The sequence below is a fragment of the Vigna unguiculata genome, chromosome 4 (genome assembly GCF_037176805.1).
Source record: "Vigna unguiculata cultivar grain cowpea cultivar isolate G323 ecotype 2 chromosome 4, ASM3717680v1, whole genome shotgun sequence".
Classification (NCBI taxonomy): Eukaryota; Viridiplantae; Streptophyta; class Magnoliopsida; order Fabales; family Fabaceae; genus Vigna; species Vigna unguiculata.
In genome coordinates, this window is record NC_140795.1 from 45,115,704 (window position 1) to 45,137,196 (window position 21,493).

Consider the following 21,493-nt stretch of genomic DNA (forward strand, 5'->3'; position numbering starts at 1 on the left):
GAAATTTTGAATAGGAAGAGGAAATTATTCTTTCATAAAAGGAAATTGACTCTTATTTTAAGCAAAATTCAAGAAGGAAACTTATGTTACTTTATGAGTCAAAAAATAAAAATAGATAAACATTCCACATATTCCATTTGCATCATTGTTGACTTTATATGTTTTAATTCATTTACAATAGAAATCTTCTTAGATTGTAATCATAAGTAAAGACAATACATACAAGTTTGTTTATGTCTGAATAATGAATTTTGTGACCTTATAATATGTAATATAAAAATAATATAGGTTAAACGTTACATTCATAAAATTTGGATCGAGCAATATTATCAATTTTTTAACTAGCATTTCTTTTGTACTTTTTTTACTCTGATGTCTTTGATTGAATAAACTTATCAGAATTTGTCTTTAGGAGCGTCAACATCTTTGTTTTAAGGAACTCTAATCCATCAAAAGAAACCCCACTTACACATCTTATTTAGACTTCTATAATTTTTGTTACAATGTTATATTAAAAAGTTGGTTGTCTATGTCAAGTGAGTGATGCAAACATTATGTATTACTATCACTAAACATAAGCAATAATAAATAATTCAAATGTGATTTTCATAGATAACAAACAGATACTAACCAGTTCATGAGGTTCAACACTACGATCATTCTATTGTCCTCTTTGCATTATCTTTTCAATGAAGTAATGAAATTGTTATTTTCATATTTGGTCCACAGAATTTGCAGTTTTAGCTAGTTTTCCAATATGATGGTAACAAACACCAACAACTTAGACTCAGAGTCAAGTCACAATTTTACTTATGATAGAACAGCTGAAGTCAAAGCTTTTGATGATACAAAACTAGGTGTGAAAGGCCTATTAGACTCTGGTGTAACAAATATCCCACGTATGTTCCATCATGAAAAATTAAACATGCATGAGATCTCAAAAGAAGACTCAAAGTTATGTGTCCCCATCATAGACCTCCAAGACATAGAAACAAACTCATCCCTACGTGCTCAAGTAGTTGACAAGATTCGAAGTGCATGCCAGAAATGGGGATTTTTTCAGGTGATCAATCATGGTGTTGGTGTTGAAGTGTTGAATGAGATGATATGTGGAATTCGTAGGTTTCATGAACAAGATGCGGAGGTAAGGAAAACCTTTTACTCTAGAGATAACAATAAGAAAGTCAGATACTTTTCTAATGTGAACCCTTTTAGAGGCAAGGGTGCTAATTGGAGAGACACAATTTCATTTTTTCTGACTCCTGATCCTCCCAATCCAGAAGAAATACCAATAGTATGCAGGTAACATTACTTAGGACTATAAAAATTAGTTTTTTACTTGTTGAGAATTTGGATTCTCTACTCGGTTTTGTTGTGTTGTTCCTCTATTGTGCCTTCAAAATACACTAATGGTCAATGATTTTGAAGTTTTTAAAGTATATTAAAAAAAATTTAAATTACCAAGATAATGTATTTTTATTGTTCAATAGAGGATATCACCAAAATTGCGTCTTTTTTTCCTTTGATGCAATGATCATGTATTTGTAGAGACATTGTGATTGAATACTCAAAGAAAGTAAGAACTTTGGGGGATACAATCTTTGAGCTATTCTCAGAAGCACTTGGCCTTAATCCTTCTTATCTCAAAGAATTGGAATCTTCTAATGGACAATTTCTTTTGGGTCACTACTACCCTGCTTGCCCTGAACCAGAATTAACTTTGGGCACTTCTAAGCACACTGATAGTGACTTCATGACAGTTCTTCTAGAAGATCATATGGGTGGTCTTCAAGTTCTTCATGAGAATCAATGGGTTGATGTTCATCCAGTGCATGGATCTCTTATTGTAAACATTGGGGATTTTCTGCAGGTAAATACTTTATGAACACTTACATGTATGATAATAACTGTTAGAATGTAATTCACCGTTACATATTTATAAAAAAATTAACAATTACATATTTTAGGGAATTTGGAGGATTAAATTCCTAATTATTAGGATTTTTTATGATAATTAATTATATAAATTAGTATAAATACATATTGTGTCTACATTAGACACACAATACATTAATCAAATATACATTTTTATATAGTATTGGTAGTTTAGGGTTTCGATATTTGATCTCTTTTTTGTTTTTTCTATTTTCTTGTGTGTGATTCTTTTCTTTGAAACAACAAAAAAATGGTAAAAGAAATACATAATTAGAAGATTTAATGTGAGCAATGTTGTAAATCCATAACCTACACAGTTTAGTGGAAAAAAGGTAAGAAAGGAAACCATGTAATGATGATACAAAAAGGAGATCATTACATAACTCTTCATTGACATACTTTATCACCTATTTCTTACATTCTTCATACCACAATGATTTATTCATCTCCTTTAATCTTGATTCCATTTCCACAAGATCCTTCAGAAATCTAGTTTTAGATTTACTTTAATTTGGCTGCAACAATAGGTGAGAAACTTTTCAAAGGACATGATAAATAAATAAAACAATTGGAGATCCCAAATCAATAATTAGAAGACAACTAAAACATAATAGAAAATAACACAAAATGTTATTCTATTCTTGAAATTTGGTTTTGCAGAAGTAAAATCCTTGACATAACACAACTTCTGGTGTTTATATTTATGAATCTCCTTTTGAATGATGCAGCTCATAACAAATGGTAGGTTCGTGAGTGTTTATCACCGGGTCTTAGCGAGGAACACAGGCCCCAGAATTTCAATAGCAAGTTTTTTCATAAACACATCAACACGTGGTACATCAAAAGTTGTAGGTCCAATAAAGGAATTGTTATCAGAAGAAAACCCTCCAATTTATAGGGACACTACTATTAGAGAAGTGATGGCACATTACTTTGATGAGAAAGGCCTTGATGAGAATATTCCCTTGCAGCCTTTTAGGTTGTGAAGAAAATGTTGAGAATTAGATTGGAACACTCTTGATTTGTGTGCTTTTTATGGACTAAGATTTCATGATTTTTCATTACCTTGTGAATTTTAAAAATGTTGCGGCAAATCAAGTTCTATACAGATAGAACACGTCAAAGACATTTTTTATTATTGTGAAGAAAGATTGGTGTGTATATTGTTCTCATTGTGAGATTATTTGTATGTAACCCTAATGAATGAATAAATGTGTGTAAACATAATGATATTACAACTTCATAAGATTCAGTGGTCCAATTCTGGACTTTTATGGTAGGGGAGACTTCTTCATATGATGAAATGTTGTTAAACTAACTTGTTAAAATATACGTATTTGGAGAAATTATTTATGGAAGTAGTTGATTGATAAATAGGAAAATAGTTAAAAAAAAAGACACCATTAAACACTCATTTTGTGGATTGTTATTTAATTTTTTGTATTAATATTGTTTCATAAAAGTTTATTTATTTTAAAACTGACATTATCTTATTAAGGCCAGTCACATGATAGTGTAACAACGACAAGTTATAAAATGTTATTTAAATAATTATAAATACAGTTAAATGAATGAATGAGCGTTTTTACTAATTGTGACTGTATTTTCAGTTTGAATGTGGATAAAATTTGGATTTGAAATTCCTTGACAAGTGAGTTTACAAGACTCGTACGATTGGAGTACGGATTTAGCGTTGATACAGACAAAAGAAGGCTAAATCTATTTTGATCATCTTGATAATCTGATTCTTAATAAAAAATTCTATTAAATATATAATTTTATTTGGTTCAACTTAGTTTTTTTTTTTAAATCATTTAATTAGGTTCTTTTCAAATCACTCTACCTAATCAATAAAATTAATTTAAATATTTAGGCTAGGTAAAGTTATTTGATTAATAAATTCTAATAGAAATCTAACATGATCAAATAAAAAAATATAATTGAATATTTTTTAAAAATTAGTGAACGAAATTAAATCAAATAAAAATTAAGGATTTAATTGAATTTTTTATAAAAATTATAAGACCAAAGTAGGATTTTAACCAAAAAAATGTATGAAAAAATGATATTTACGTTTTTATATATGGGCTTGAATGAAAATTGTGTAATCTAATCTCTTTATTGGTGTGTACGACCTTTATGTGAAAAATATACAATCAACCTTAAAAATATCTCCTATATATATAAACAACAAAATTAAATGAATTTTAAGCCTAATTAATACTTAGATGCTGATGTAGACTTCCAACATTTTATAACTTCTCTTTTCTTATACAAGCAAACATTTATCTTTAATACTATTATTTTTGTTACTCTTACAATTTTTTTGTCTTTTACAATACTTGAAAAAAATATAACTAATCCCCTTTTTAAGTTTGATGAGATAGGTACTAAGCTATCCAAATAACTATGTGTTAGCAAATCCATACGTTAGGATTCAAATAGGAGTCATATAGAAAAGTAAAATGTATATGATCATTCAACAATTAGAGTTATCATTGTCCCCTTCATTTGAATATTTTATCTTTCTAAAACAAGTAACTAGTTATTTCTTATATGTAGCACAGGTAAAACTTGTATTTTCTACCAGTTTCTTGATATGGCAACCATAGAGTTAGAGAGTGGTAAGGATTCCTCCTATGATAAAACAATTGAAGTCAAGGCCTTTGATGAAAAAAACTTGGGATGAAAGGCTAATAGATTCTAGGGTCACAAAGATCCCACACATGTTCCATCATGCCAAGGTGAACGACAACACTGAAACCAGACCAAATGACTCAAAGTTTAATGTCCCCATCATTGACCTAAAAGACATAGACACAAAATCATCCTTGCATGTTGAAGCACTTGACAAGATTAGAAGGGCATGCAAGGAATGAGGATTTTTCCAAGTAGTGAATCATGGTATTGGTGTTGAGGTTATTTCTCGAATGGTAGCCTTTTCAAAGACCCTACTACGTCTCAATTGCATATTTTTCTTCTCCAGAACCTCCTAATCCAGAAGAAATACTAACAGTTTGCAGGTACTTAAGTAATACTAATCTTGATTAAAATCGTTCCTTGGATTGCTTTAGGTTGTGTAATGGTTGAGGATTCTATTGGAGCAACTTTGGTCCTCTCGAAGCACCTTTGACTTTAGTGTGTATTTTATCACGGTTAACTTATGTCTATGACTGTCATATTTTCAATATCTTGTGAATTTTAAATAAACAACATCAAGTTCCAAAGATAGAACAATGTTACTTTTTCCCTTAAGTATTTGTATTGCACAAGTGCAGATAAACATGTAATTTTTGTATTATGATAATGTAGTTACTAAGTATATTATTCTCAAAGCACCGGTAAACTTTTTTTTGGTAAGTTTAATAATTATGTCGACCTAGGAGTTATCAACATGAAATATCATCAAAAATTATTTTCTTTACAAGATTACTTTATTAAAGGTAATCGACATCGTATGATTTTAGAAATCATGAAGCAAACATATTACTTTGTAACTTCAAATGAAAATACTTCCTTAAAAATAAATATTCCATATATCCAATTTGCATCATCATTGATTTTACACATTTTAATATCCGTAATTCTATTTAATACATTTAAATTAGAAATCTTCATAGATTATTATCATAAGTAAAAACACAACCTATAAAAAATTGTTTACGTTTGAATAATGAATGGTGTGACCTTATAATATGTAATCTGAATATAATTTAGGTTAAACGTCTCATTCATGAAAATTGAATTGAAAAATATTGCTTATTTTTCAGCCAACTTTTGTTCTTTTGCATCTGCTGATGCATATGATTGAATCATTTGGCCAGAATTTATCTCTTGGAGCGTCACCATCTTTGTTTTAAGCAACTCTAATCCATAAAAAAAAAAAACGAAGTGGTTGACGAAAACATTATGTATTCCTGTCACTAAACGTAAGCAGTTACAAATAATTCAAACGTGGTTTTTTCTATATTATTTTCTCATCACTTCTTCATCCTCCAATCTCCATTTTTCATTCCAAAATCAATCATCATCTTCTTCTCTACTACTCCTTTTCTGCACAAAGACATCAAAGACTCATCTTCATCCTTCCACAAAACAGATTCATCGTATTCTTCAGGTAAGAGCACTGAATTATAATATATAACGTAGAATCACAAATTAGAACGTAGAAAACACATACATCCCCTGCACTGTACAAATTCTATTACTCATCTTCTTCATCATTCATTTCTCGTTTCTTATTCAATTTTATTTCCAAACATTACAGTGGAGGAGGAGAATTTCATAAGTTTTTTCCTTCTCTACGTTAATTCATAACAATGTGAGAATAATATTCAGGACTTCAATAAACACTTCAACCAGTAACGGACTTTAATGGGAGATGGGAGGTCATGGCTCCTCCAAAATTTTGATTTTTTTTTAATTTATAATATATATATATATATATATATATATATATTTAAAATTCACTAAATTATAGGTAGTATATTTTAGGAATTGATGAAAATTAAATTGTATATTTTTTTATTTATTTTATAAAGCACAACATTTAGTGTTAATAGATAATAAAACATAAAATTAAATATAATAAATAATAAAAATATTTAGATTTAATTTCTCTTTTGGTCTCTCTTTTTATTCAAAAATTGATCCTACACTTATGTTAATTACACCAACAAAGCAAATCATTCATATTAAGAGTTTCAATTTTAATAAAAAAGTCATTGATCTGTTTTAAAAAATGTATGGTAAAAGATTAAATTGTATCAATTTTTCAATAATTGGGACTAAATTGAAAGCTAAAAAAAACTGGAAGACCAATTTAACATTTTTAAACTAAAACATGAATCAAAAGAGTAATTAAACCAAATATTTATTAAGATAATTTTTATTTTATTTCTCATTATCTTTGTTCTTCACAAATTGTAATAATTTTTCACTCTCATATTGTAACCATTTCTCATTCTCATGTGTTTTCTTTATGTTTTTGAAGAAAAAAAAATTAGAAACAAACTCATTATTTTTGCTATCATTTCTCATTTATCTTCTATCCCTCTCTTGTCTCTTGTCTAAATAATGAAAAACATTATATTTTATGGCATGAGCTTTTTGTATATTTATTTTTTGATCAATATAAAAGAAAAATAAATAATATATTATGTATTTTTTCATAACCAAGTTTTAATGATGACTTGACTATAATATATTTTTCTTTTAATAATTATGTGTCTCAATTATAAAAAAAAATACTAAGATAAATTATTTTTTAATGTTATTTACAAAAAAAAAATATTGATAAAGAATAAAAGAATAAATTCATTTTTTAAAAGTAATAAAAAAGAAATTATTGATGAAAAGAATATAATCCCTACTTCTGCATATATTAAAGCATTATATTAATTATCAATTCAGTTTGAGAAGTCATTTCTTAAAACATTATACTAATAATCGAATCTAATAATTTTAAAATTATATTATTTTGACCCTTCTAACATTTTTCTTCAAGATCCGTTGACTTCAACCTCTTTGACAACAAGACAAGAACCTTCAACTATCTAGGTCTCAACCAACCTATCAAGTACACCCTAACCTTTATTGCTATAATTTTCATTCACCTCGCACAAAATCCTTCACCCAATTTCTAACAATTTCTGCACATACAATAAAGAGGGAGTAGAAGATTGGATAACCAACGAAAAGTGTGGCATCGAGACACACTGTGATGGAGACGCAGTAGAGCCCTATGTCTTTGATTTGTTGTGAACTTAAAGGGTAGCAGAGAAACATGTGGAACTACGTGCAAGTGAATCGTAGTGACAACGACTATGGTTGTCGTCGTTGATGCCTCTAATCATGGCAGTGACGCAAGAGTTCGTGATTGGCCGTTTGGTGGTGTCGCCGGAGATGTGGAGGAGGAGTTTCGTGAATTGAAGGGGGTAAAAAGCAAAGGTTCGTGTGATGATGGCGACAGCTCTAGCTCCAATTGACGTCACCGGATACACCCTGGCCGGTTGTGAGAAGCGCAACCATGGTGGACCTGGAAGAAGAAAGAAACCCATGTCGGTGACATTCGCAGCTCCATTCTCCACGAGGTGAGGTTGCAATGCCCTGTTTTCATGGTTTGAAGATCTGAAAAAAGGAAGAGGTGCGGCGATGACATCGACAAGGTTTTTCGGTGGCGACTGGTGGCTCCGCCGATGACTCGAGCGAACTGATGAAGGCACGATGGCTGCCCCTGGATGCTGTTGTTGGGGTTTCGTGATGCCAAAGGGGATGGGAGTGGAGGTGCGCGATGCCTCTTACGGCGGCGGGCTCCGGTCAACGGCGTGGCAACGACCATGATCTTATTTTTAGTTTTATCCTTCAAATTTTACACTAAGTGAAAATAACATAATAATAATAATAATAATAATAATAATAATAATAATCATCATCATCATGCTTCGTAACAAACAGTCTCTAATTTGAAGAGTTCAATCATCTAAAAAAATTATTAATTTTTATAAATTTTAAATATTGATATGTTTTATTGTTTGTGATTTGACTGGATTGAATTAGTTGTTTTATGAATTGTTGTACATGTACATGTTTGTGATCTTTTTAAATGAAATGTCGGTGATGACAAGGATGTTGAATATATAAGATATTGAATTATATATGCAAAAATGATTATTAAGTTGATTAAGTTGTTATGTTGATAAAAGAAACTAGTTATGGTGGTTTGATGCTTGGGCATTTGATTATTTGACATTAAATGTTTTAAAATTTAAGTTGTGTGTCTAAGAAATAATTGAAATTGTTGAATTGGTATAAATTGGGTAAATTGAATGAATAAGGTCATTTATAAGGTGAAATGTCATATTGTATAGTGTAGTGTATATATTGATGTAGGAATTTCGGCATGAAGTCATCCTCACTCTACTAATTTCTCATACTCATATAGAGAATGAGGTTTAAGTGGTGAGAGTCGAAGGAAGTTCCTTGACAGCGAAATCGGTACGAAATAGTATCGTGACTTATAGTATGGAACTAACACACTGTCATGGTGCTTTGGGGATGAAGGAAAGGTTGTTGATGTTGAATTTACTGCAAAGAAAAATTATGACAGGTGCAAGACTTTACAAGAACATCAACACCAACACCATATGTATACTTTTTGGAATTAGAGAATTATATGTTTATTTGTGTTTAATGTTGAAATGATTAATATCTTATTTAAACCAGAATTATATAAAATTTATGATAGAACTTATAAAAATAACTAAACTTACCCGTCAATTGTTTTGTGGTGTTTTAGTACCCATCTACAAATTACTCATATGTATTATGTGTGAGCAAATGACAAGGTAGATGTATCTGCAAATGATCTTGTAGAGGATAATGAGGAACATCAGTGAGACTGTAAAGTATGAAAATGGTAGATTAGGATTAAGTATAAATGTATAAATATAAGTGTATTTAAGGGATCCTTCTAGCCACGTAATATCTATATTTCCTCTGGAATATTTTAACTTAATGTTTTGGAGGACAGTGCATACATAGTACGTACATTTACACTTATGTACTAATGGTTATTATTTTAGCAATGGCTCTAACTAATATAATTATTTGTTGATTTGATTTGTTACAACTACTTATTCCCTTTAAGGTTGATGAGATGGATAAAGAGCTACCCAAATGACCATGTGCTAACAAATTCATATTTTAGTATCAAAATAAGGGTCCTTTAGAAAAGTAAAATGTGTTTGTTCGTTCAACAATGGGGGTTATCACTGTCCCCATTCCCCTAAACACTTTATCTTTCGAACATAACAATAACTAGTTGTTTCTTATATGTAGCACAGGTAAAACTTGTATTCTCTACAAGGTTCTTGGTATGGCGACCATAAGCAAAACTCTGTTAGAGTCAGAGAGTAGTAAGGATTCCTCTTATGATAGAATAACTGAAGTCAAGGTCTTTGATGAAACAAAACTTGGGGTGAAAGGGTTGTTTGATTCTGGGGTCACAAAGATCCCACGAATGTTCCATCATGCCAAGGTGAAGGACAACACTGAAACCACACCAAATGACTTAAAGTTTAATGTCCCCATCATAGACTTGAAAGACGTAGAGAAAAACTCATCCATGCGTGTTGAAGCACTTGACAAGATTAAAAGGGCATGTAAGGAGTGGGGATTTTTCCAAGTAGTGAATCATGGTATTGGGGTTGAGGTTTTGGATGAGATGTTACATGGAATCCGAAGGTTTCATGAACAAGATGCTAAGGTGAGGAAAACATTTTACTCAAGGGATATGAGTAAGAAAGTTAGATATTTCTCCAATGGTAGGCTTTTTACAGACTCTACTGCTGACTGGAGGGACTCAATTGCTTTTTTTTCTTCTCCTGATCCTCCTAATCCAGAAGAAATACCAGTAGTGTGCAGGTACTTAAGTAATACTAATTTTGACTGTGATAATTTTGACACTATCAAATTTATGTAGACCGTTTCAATTGTTTATGATGTAATAATAATATATTTGCAGAGATATTGTGGTTGAATATACAGAGAAAATAAGGGCATTTGGCTTAACAATGTTTGAGTTATTCTCAGAGGCTCTTGGCCTTCCTACTTCTTACCTGAATGAATTAGACTCTACAAAAGGAGAATTTCATTTGTGTCACTTCTCTCCACCATGCCCTGAACCTGAATTAACTATGAGTTCTTCAAATCACACTGATATGAGCTTTATGACAATTCTTTTGCAAGACCAGATTGGTGGTCTTGAAGTTCTTCATGAGAATCAGTGGGTTGATGTTCATCCTGTGCATGGATCACTTGTTATAAACATTGGGGATCTTTTACAGGTAAGAGTTGTAAACACATGCATATCTTTATTGGTTTCCTCTAATGCTTCTATTGGCCTTCTTTGCATGTCTCTAAAGCATTTTAACTATTATTCAGTCATCTTTTCTTTAATTGGAGTAACACCAATATCTCATAATACACAATCATTTCGTTTGTCTTTAATGTCAATCATCCTCACATATTTGTTCTCTTTTGGTTCTTGTAAAATCCAATATTTATTATGGTATAGTATAATCCAACATGCAACAAAACCATGACAATTCCTTTTACACTTGCACAAACATTTTGAGAGTTTTGACTAGATTACTGTCTAGAACTCATAACAAGTGTTTGATCTTTGAAATCTTGGTGTTTCTGCCATATGTTGTTACGATTTATCAACGTAAAATTTTGTAACATAAGCAACTTTGATGGTTATATTTTATCAGTCTCCTTCTTGTTAATGCAGCTTCTAACAAATGATATGTTCATTAGTGTGTATCATCGGGTCCTATCAAGGGATATAGGGCCTAGAATTTCAGTAGCAAGCTTCTTTTCAAGCTTATTTTTAGAAAATGCATCAGTGGTCGTTGGTCCAATAAAAGAATTGTTATCAAAAGACAATCCACCAATATATAGGGACACTACTATGGAAGAGGTTTCAGCCCATTATTTTAAGAAAGGCCTTGATGGAAATTGTTCCTTGCATCCTTTTAGGTTATGCAATGGTTGAGAATTCTATCATAGCGACTTTGGTTCATTTGGAGCATCTTTGCCTTTAATGTGTATTTTGTCACGATTTACTTGTGCCTAAGACTTTGATAATTTCAGTTTATTGTGAATTTTAAGTAAACAACACCAAGCTCCACAACCCTTAAGTATTTGTATTGCACAAGAGCAAATAAGCTTGTAGTTTATGTATTATGATAATGTAACATAAACTGTTGAATGATATATTATTCTCGTAGTACTTATAAAACTTTTTTATGCAAGCTTTTTTTTTTGTTTTATCAGCAGATTTATCAACATATATCAAATACATTCAAAAATTATTTTATTTAATAGTCAAATTCGTTAATGAGTTTAAATGATATGTGAATAGGGAATTTTTTTTATAAGTATATTGTGGAATACCATGGTTATGGTGAAAATTTTGAATAGCAGATGAAATGTTTCTTTTATAAAAGGAAATTGACTCTTACTTTATGCAAAAATCAAGAAGGAAACTTATGTTACTTTATGACTTGAAAAATAAAAATAGATAAACATTCTATATATTCCATTTGCATCGTCATTGACTTTAGATGCTTTAATTCGTTTAAATTATAAATCTTCATAGATTGTGATCATAAATAGAGACAATCCATAAAAGTTTGTTTACCTTTGAATAGTGAATCTTGTGACCTTATAATATGTAATCTAAAAATAATATAGGTTAAATATTTCAATCTTAAAATTTGGATTGAGCAATATTGTCAATTTTTTAACCAGTATTTCTTTTGTACTTTTGTTTGCTATGATGTCTTTGGTTGAATCATCTAACTAGAATTTGTCTCTAGGAGTGTCAGCATCTTTATTTTAAGCAACTCTAATCCATTAAAAGAAACTCCACGTACACATCTTATTTAAACTTCTACAGTTTTTTGTGACAATGTTTGATTAAAAAGTTGGTTCTCTATGTCAAGTAAATGATGAAAACATTATGTATTACTATCACTAAACATAAGCAATAATAAATAACTCAAACGTGGTTTTCATAGATAACAAACAGATATTAACTAGTTCATGAGGTTCAATGTAAGACCCGTGCAAATTAATTAATTAAATAATTAATTAATTAAGAAATGCAGATAGTGTGAGCCTTTATGACATTAAATATTGATTGATGTGATGTGGAAAAATACTAGATCAAGTGGTTAAGAGTACTTGGTTGTGTGAGGGGACTTAGGTTCGAGTCCTATGTATGCCAATTGTGTGTTATTTAATTTATTAGTATTTTAATAGTATGCTGGATCATGATGAGTGATAACATAATTATAGAATTATGTGAATTATCATGAAACATGAATGGGTTAAATGGTTGTGCATTGAATTGAACATTGGCATGGTTATGGGTTTGAACCTTGGTAGAACCAAAATAGGCTTTCTTTTTATGTGTCAACTTTTACTTTTGGCATGAATAGGAAAAGCCATAAACCCTAGCTGAATGGGCAACCAAGAGGAGCTTAAAAACAACTCAATAATGGCCCTTGAATAGCAATTAACCTCACCATTAAACTGGTTTTTCGTTTTGGTTAATTTACCATCGTTAAGACCTAATTGAAAGGCCATTTAGAGGTGGGAATGAGGGTTTGCTTAGTCTATCATTATACTGCACAATAAGGAGAGAAAATCTAGAGTGAAACGTGAGTTTTGAGTGAAGAAAAGGAACTGGATTGGGAGAAAGCCAAGGGAGTCAAGAGCTACACCAACAAGGAACTCTAGCTTTTACAATTTTAGCAAAGGAATCCAGGTTAGGGGAGTTGTACTCGTTATTGTTTATATGCGTGAATAATTACATGATATATATAATATGAAATGCATGATTATTCTCTGTTTCTACGTGAATTTCGTGTTTCTGGAAATTTTCCAGAAACCACCTGGTGGGCTATTCATAGCCTCCAGGCAACTCATGATAATTCTGGTGTTTTCTGGGTTCCAGAGATGGAACCGCTTGGCGACACACGCTTACCTGCCAGGCAACGCTTGTTGTTCAACCCAATTATGGGTTTCTCTGATGAAGGGTATGGCGGTAGTAATTAACCTGCCAGGTGACGCGAGCAATGTGGCTCGATTTTGATGATTTTGAGGTTCTGGGTTGAGTTTGATTGGAGAAAACGCTAGCTTTAGACGTTAATTGATCATTAAAGGCTTATTGATCTTCAATTACATGAGATTGGAAGTTGAAATTATCATAAACATCTTTTAGAGTTGGGAGAGTTGGGGGGTTCAATTAATTGAGTAAAATGGTTGTCGGTAGCACTAGAGTTGTTGCTAGAGATAGAAAATTTTGAATAACGATGTCGTCGTTAACCTGTTCTTGTGAAAAAGTGTTGAGATAGGTAGAGAAAGCATGGAGAAAATGTTAGAGGGACTTCGTAGGTGTTGGATTTCTGGAAGATTGCCAGAAAGGCATACATCGTCTGGTGACACAGGGCTTGCTTCCAGACGCCAGCGTAGAGGTATTGATTTTTGGGTGACTTAGGGAATTTTTGGTTATTCTGGGATTTTTGGTCAATTAGGTTATTGATAATAGTGAAGTGGGAAATAATAGTTGGAGAAGAGCCTTTAGTGATGAGATTTGTAATTTATAAGTATGAAATTGGTGATTTTTAATATGGAGAATAGGTCATGATAATGCAGTTGGAGATATAATTGAATGAAGATAACTGGTGTAGAGGTTAAAGTGCTGCCAGAACCATAAGCAGAAAATATATAGGTACTGATTTGGGGAAAACACATGGATGTTACCTAATAGTTTTAGAGTTTCTTAGAATAGAATAATCTCGTGATAAAACTACTGCAATGATATGGTGAGAGTTGTGAATTTGATTGAGAAATTATGGAGGGGTAAGTATGATAGTAGTAATGTAGTGGCACTATTACTGAGCTAAGATGTGGTAATTAGACCTATTGAGTTATTAATGAGTAAGGATGGAAATAACTGGTACCTGAACCCAAATCAAAACCAAAACTGCGTAAAGTACCGATGCAGTGCTTGGCGATAGAACGGGATCTGCCAGGCGATAGCTGGCAAAACAATAGCCTTTTGGATCTCGTGCGCCTGGCGGTGAAGGTATTCCCGCCAAGCGAGGTCAACAGGGTTGGTCTTTCAAAGGCGTTACGTGCTTGGCGGTACATGTTCACCGCCAAGCGATCTGAAAGTGGGCAGCACTTGGCGCCTCGTGAGCAGCGCCAAGCGATTTTGCTGCAACAGAATTGTGTTGTGCTTGTTGTGTGGTGCGTGGTCTACAAGGCTTCTAGGATATCTTAAAGGTCAACTTGCTGGTGTTCCTTGAGTTGTGACTCGGAACGTATCCTTTGAGTTGTGGCTCGGGATAGGGGTTAAGCATGTGGTATTCCTTGAGTTGTGGCTTGGAATAGCATCTCTTGAATTGTGGCACGGGATGATGGATGAACACGAGGAACTCTTGAGTTGTGACTCGGGTTGACGAGTGTTACCGGTGTAAGTGTGCACGTTGTGGTGTGTACGAATTGGGTCCAGTAGATTGTCATCTTCAGTAATAAGTTGGCGAGTTTGGTAGTCTTGGAACATTATAAATGTTATTCGTATTGGGAACTCCACCTGGCATTACGGTGTGTGATATGTAGCATGGTTTCCCACACGTGCTCTATTAGTTGTGGCTGATAGGTGTGGCAGCAAGACATCTTGAGATACTCACTAGAAGACGTAGAATACGAAAACATGGTGGTGGTCATGTGGTATGAAATCAAATGATGGAATTCCTTTGGTGTGATTGTGTTATATAAATATATGTTGTATATATGTTTTATTATATTAGCTCATCCTATCTGTGTGTGTTTGGCGATGATCGTATATATGGTACACGGAAGCAGATGATGTTGCAGGTGGATCCGGTGAGACTTAGAGACAGAGCATGGGATAGCTTGGGAGTTTTCCATATAGTTGTTTTTATTTATTTATGGATTTTAGAGATTTGTAACCTTTAATTATGAACATGGTTTTATTATAATTGAGTTATTAGTTGAATTTGAGATACTTTATGAATGAAATAAAGTTTTAAATTTCCCGCGTTTTAGGAAATGAGGTTTTACTAATTGGCCATTATTACTATTTCTTTATTTTTATTGTTTAAACTCGTAATATCCTGTCGGGATGTTACATTCAACACTACAATCCATTATATTGTCCTCTTTACATTATCTTTTTAATGGAGTAATAAAATTGTTGTTTTCAGATTTGGTGCACAGAACTAGCATTTTCAGCTAGTTTTCCAGTATGGTGGTGACAAACACCAACAACTTAGACTTAGAGGTAAGTAACAATTTCACTTATGATAGAACAGCCGAAGTCAAAGCTTTTGATGACACAAAACTAGGTGTGAAAGGCATATTAGACTCTGGTGTAACAAAGATTCCACGTATGTTCCATCATGGAAAATTAGACATGCATGAGATCTCAAAAAAAGACTCAAGATTGACTATCCCCATCATAGACCTACAAGACATAAAAATAAATTCATCCCTACGTGCTGAAGTAGTTGACAAGATTCGAAGTGCATGTCAGAAATGGGGATTTTTTCAGGTGATCAATCATGGTATTGGTGTTGAAGTGTTGAACGAGATTATAGGTGAAATTCGTAAAATTCATGAACAAGATGCGGAGGTAAGGAAAACCTTTTACTCCAGAGATAGTAATAAGAAAGTCAGATACTTCTCAAATGTGAACCCTTTCAGAGGTAAAGGTGCTAACTGGAGAGATACAATTTCATTTTTTCTTATTCCTAATCCTCCCAATCCAAAAGAAATACCAATAGTATGCAGGTAACATTACTTAAGATTATAAAAACTAGTTTTTGACTTGTTGAGAATTTGGATTCTCTACTTGGTTTTGTTGTGTTGTTCCTTTGTTGTGCCTTCAAAATACATTAATGGCCAATGATTTTGTAGTTTTAAAATATATTAAAAATATTTTTAAAGACCAAGATAGTTGTATTTTTAATGTTCAGCAGAGGATATCACCAAAATTGTGTCTTTTTCCTTTGATGAAATGATCTTGTATTGGTAGAGCATTGTGATTGAATACTCCAAGAAAGTAAGAACTTTGAGGGATACAATCTTTGAGTTATTCTCAGAAGCACTTGGCCTTAATCCTTCTTATCTCAAAGAATTGGAATCTTTTAATGGACAATTTATTTTGTGTCACTACTACCCTGCTTGCCCTGAACCTGAATTAACTTTGGGCACTTCTAAGCACACTGATAGTGACTTCATGACAATTCTTCTAGAAGATCAGATGGATGGTCTTCAAGTTCTTCATGAGAATCAATAGGTTGATGTTCATCCAATGCATGGATCTCTTGTTGTAAACATTGGGGATTTTCTGCAAGTACTTTATGAACACTTACATGTATGATAATAATTGTTACAATGTAATTCGCCATTACATATTTATAAAAAATTAACAGTTACATATTTTAGGAAAATAGGAGGATTATATTCCTAATTATTAGGAGTTTTTATGATAATTGATTAGGTAAATTAGTATAAATACATATGGTCTGCATTAGACATACAATACATTAAGCAAATATACATTTCTATATGGTATCAGTAGTTTAGGATTTCGATCTTCGATCTCTTTTTCTTTCAATTTTCTTGTGTGATTCTTTTCTTTGAAACAAAAAAAATGGTAAAAGAAATACATAATTAGAAGATTTAATGTGAGCAGTGTTGTAAATCCATAACCTACACAGTCCAACAGAAAAATGTAAGAAAAGAAACCATGTATAATAATGATACAAAAAAGGAGATCATAACATAACTCTTTACAGATATACTTTATCATCTACTTTTTACATTCATCATTCCATTGTGATTTATTCATTTCCTTTAATCTTGATTCCATTTCCACAAGATCCTTTAGAAATGTAGTTCTAGATTTACTTTAATTTGGTTGCAACAATAGGTGAGAAACTTTTCAAAGGACATGATAAATAAATAAAACAATTGGAGATCCCAAATCAATAATTAGAAGACAACTAAAACATAATAGAAAATAACACAAAATGTTATTCTATTCTTGAAATTTGTTTTTGCAGAAGTAAAATCCTTGACATAACACAACTTCTGGTGTTTATATTTATGAATCTCCTTTTGAATGGTGCAGCTCATAACAAATGGTAGGTTCGTGAGTGTTTATCACTAGGGATGGCAACGGGGCGGGGCGGGTACGGGTATCATGATCCCATCCCCATCCCCATAATAAAAATTCATCCCCATCCCCATCCCCAAACCCAACGGGTATACAACTTTTGACTCATCCCCATCCCCACCGGGTAATGGGTATTTTCTTATACCCATACCCATACCCATTTTTTTATTGTTCCATATATCAATTAAATATTTTTTATAAAAAAAATTTAAAAATCACACCAACGGAATCATGATACTATCAAAATATTCAATATTAAAATAACATACTCTTTTTCATTTTCATGATGTCAAATATTAAGAAAAATATTATAATAGTATAAATCTCAAATTAAAGTATCAAATAACAACTAAATAAAATTCAAATAATTATATAAAAGCTAAAAAATTACACATTACTAAAATTTTATAATAACCAAAATATTTATTAATTTTACAAATGATCAGTGGTTTCATTTGCATTCGATCCACCTACACATAGAAAAAAAATGAAAAATTAGATATGATATAATAATTGAAATTGAAAATTTTAATTACTAGAATATAATGTACCTTCTTCATCAGATTCATTTTCACTCATGAGAACATCTTTTCCTTTTAATTTTTTAACACCTACAAACACCAAATGTAGAATATTAGATGAGAATTCACAAAAAATACTAACAAAAAATATTAATAAATTTGAGTAACTTACCTAGATGGTTTGAGTTCCATATCCAACTTCTTGTACACATCAAAGCCTCTATAGTAATATGATGAAGTCGACTACGGTGAGAAGTTAATATCTGACCACCAGTACTAAAAGCAGATTCAGAAGCTACAGTTGTTATTGGAATAGCTAAAACATCCCTTGCAATTGCTTGAAGGGTTGGAAACTTTAACCCATTTGTTTTCCACCATGATAGGATATCAAATTCTTGTGTAACCGGCAAATTATCTTCTTCCAAGTAATAATCCAACTCTGTTTTCATAACTGTAGTTCTAGATTTTTTCTTTTTTGCCATAAACTCTAAAAATTCATTCGCATCATTATCAACATCCTTTCCCAACTCCAATGATGTAGCTCTATAAGAAGAAGTTTCATTCTTTTTTGATTGATATTCCAAAACCAAATCATAGCACATTTGACGAATCCTACTAAGTTTCAGATCAAAATCATTACCATACAATTTATAAAAATAATATTCTAACATGTCCATCTTGTACCTTGGATCTAAAACTGAAGCAATTGCCAATATGTTATATAACAAAAAACAAAGAGAATGAGAAATATGTTATATATATATATATATATATATATATATATATATATTATATTATATTATATTATATTATATATTATATTACTATGTATATATATATTATATGTGTGGATATCTTATGTTTATATATATATAATTATTTATATATATTATATTATATTATATTATATATTATATTATTATTACTATGTATATATATTATATGTGTGGATATCTTATGTTTATATATATATATATATATATATATATATATATATATATATTTCTTTTAAATTTTTATAAATTTGTAATGTTATAAATTTGTTTATAAAAGATCTCACTAGTTAAATGATTAATTTGTTTTATACGTATATATTATATATATTATATTATATTATTATGTATATATATTATATGTATATTATATTATATTATATTATATTACATGTATATGTGTAAATATATATATATATATATATATATAAAAAAGTATATTTTATTTATATGTATATATACTATATTATATTATATTATATTATATTATATTATATTATATTATATTTTATGTGTAAATATATTATTTATTTATATATATTTTTTAGATTATTTAATAAATTATAAATAGTTTAGTAATTTAAGCGGGGACGGGTATTTGGGCGGGTATATATATATCCCCATCCCCATCCCCATCCCCAGTTGAAAATTTCGGGTATTACCCATACCCATACCCAGTCAAAGCGGGGATTCCCCGTCAAAACGGGGACGGGTTCGGGTGATACCTACGGGCACGGGTTTATTTGCCATCTCTATTTATCACCGGGTCTTAACGAGGAACACAGGCCCCAGAATTTCAATAAATTCATAAACACATCAACACATGGTACATCAAAAGTTGTAGGTCCAATAAAGGAATTGTTATCAGAAGAAAACCCTCTAATTTATAGGGACACTACTATTAGAGAAGTGATGGCACATTACTTTGATGAGAAAGACCTTGATGAGAATATTCCCTTGCAGCCTTTTAGGTTGTGAAGAAAATGTTGAGAATTTGGATTGGAACACTTGATTTTTGTGCTTTTATGGACTAGGATTTCAATTTTGCATTACCTTGTGAATTTTAAAAATGTTACAGCAAATCAAGTTCTATATAGATAGCACACGTCAAAGACATTTTTATTATTGTGAAGGAAGATTGGTGTGTATATTATTCTCTTTGTGAGATCATTTGTATGTAACCCTAATGAATGAATGAATGTGTGTAACCCTAATGGCATTACAACTTCATAAGATTGAGTGGTTCAATTCTGGACTTTATGGAGAAATTATTTATGGAAGTAGTTAATTGAAAAATATGAAAATAGTAAAAGAAAAGACACCATTAAACACTCATTTAATAAGTATTATGAGAATAAGAGGAAAATAAATATGAAAAAACTAATGCATGTTGCTGGACCATGTTGCTGGACTTCAAGTTTTGGTTCAGAAACAATGCATCGATCTGCATTTTTTCAAAAGAAAAACAATATACATTAATCAATAATCCACGTTAAATCATATCAGAAAATAAAAAATAGAGTCATACACTATTTTTCAACAAAAGTTACGTGATTTCTCTTAAGAAAAAGTCAATGAATCTGATTCCAATGACAGATTCAAAAGTTTGGAGCATCGTGTGATGGTAAACCAGAGAAAGGCCAGGGTAGCAATTGCATTCTTCTTCACTCATGATCCCCAGTTCTTTCCCATTTCAAGTTACTGAGATAAATATCAAATATGAAAAACTTTCATGCAGTACTACATGTTTGATAAAGTTTCACCTCATTCTAAGTCTTGTATTGAAGTTTTATCCTGTGGTGGAGGATAGTTTGCTTTGCATTTGTTAAATAATTCTCTAAGACAGTTCTTGCAAATTGGATGATAAAAAAATTGGGATTATTATGAGAGCGATTCTTTTTATTTTATTATATTTATTGATGTATGAAGGACTTGGGCTAACTATTATAAGTGAATGGTTTGTTGACAAAAAAAAAAAAAACAATAGTTAAGTTATAGATAAATGTAATTTTGGAAGAAATTTAGGGTTTATGTGATTAATTTGGAGTTATTGACATCTCATTGCAGTAAATGTCTACTAGTTAACATTTTCCTTAACTTAAATTTCAAAAATGTATACCATATATAAATATAAATATCAATACGTGCTTAGTTTAACTTCAATTTCGTATTTTTAGTGATATATTATGTTGATTCGGAATTGGTGCTTCATTAGCGTTTGTCATCAATTATAAACTTGCAATGATTCGATGATATGGACTACATGTACATGAATATTAATTGAAGCCTCCTATAGTTATAACATTCCAAATGTATAATATAATAATAATACAACATTTTCTAATACAATATTTTAATCATATATATTGATGTTATTAGATAATATAAATATTGTATTATTTCTAACAATGACAACTTAAAAAAAAAACATGCCCAATGAAATATAAAGCTAATCTCAACGATATGAGATTGCAATTTAACTC

At 31.0% G+C, this 21,493-nt stretch overlaps 2 protein-coding genes and 1 pseudogene across 4 annotated transcripts; all 3 read left to right on the top strand.

Annotated features, from left to right (window-relative positions):
* The first annotated feature begins 757 nt into the window (after nt 1-757).
* On the top strand, nt 758-3,214 carry LOC146887285 (1-aminocyclopropane-1-carboxylate oxidase homolog 1-like). Its single transcript, XM_085672456.1, has 3 exons — nt 758-1,302; nt 1,549-1,870; nt 2,664-3,214. Exons 1-3 carry the CDS (start codon nt 758-760, stop codon nt 2,919-2,921), a joined length of 1,125 nt encoding a protein of 374 aa, XP_085528582.1. The 3' UTR covers nt 2,922-3,214.
* A 2,675-nt stretch (nt 3,215-5,889) lies between these two features.
* Nucleotides 5,890-16,020, top strand: LOC114180261 (1-aminocyclopropane-1-carboxylate oxidase homolog 1-like). 3 transcript variants are annotated; one of them, XM_085672455.1, is made up of 4 exons: nt 5,890-6,052; nt 9,775-10,359; nt 10,460-10,781; nt 15,741-16,020. In XM_085672455.1, exons 2-4 carry the CDS (start codon nt 9,812-9,814, stop codon nt 15,789-15,791), a joined length of 921 nt encoding a protein of 306 aa, XP_085528581.1. In that variant the 5' UTR covers nt 5,890-6,052; nt 9,775-9,811; the 3' UTR covers nt 15,792-16,020. The 3 variants fall into 3 exon arrangements, with proteins under 3 accessions (XP_085528581.1, XP_027922353.1, XP_027922354.1); XM_028066552.2 differs by lacking the exon at nt 15,741-16,020 and adding an exon at nt 11,231-11,753; XM_028066553.2 differs by lacking the exon at nt 15,741-16,020 and adding an exon at nt 11,231-11,753 and having other exon boundaries at nt 9,780-10,359.
* LOC114180890 (1-aminocyclopropane-1-carboxylate oxidase homolog 1-like) lies at nt 15,950-19,988 on the top strand (annotated as a pseudogene).
* The last annotated feature ends 1,505 nt before the right edge of the window (nt 19,989-21,493 follow it).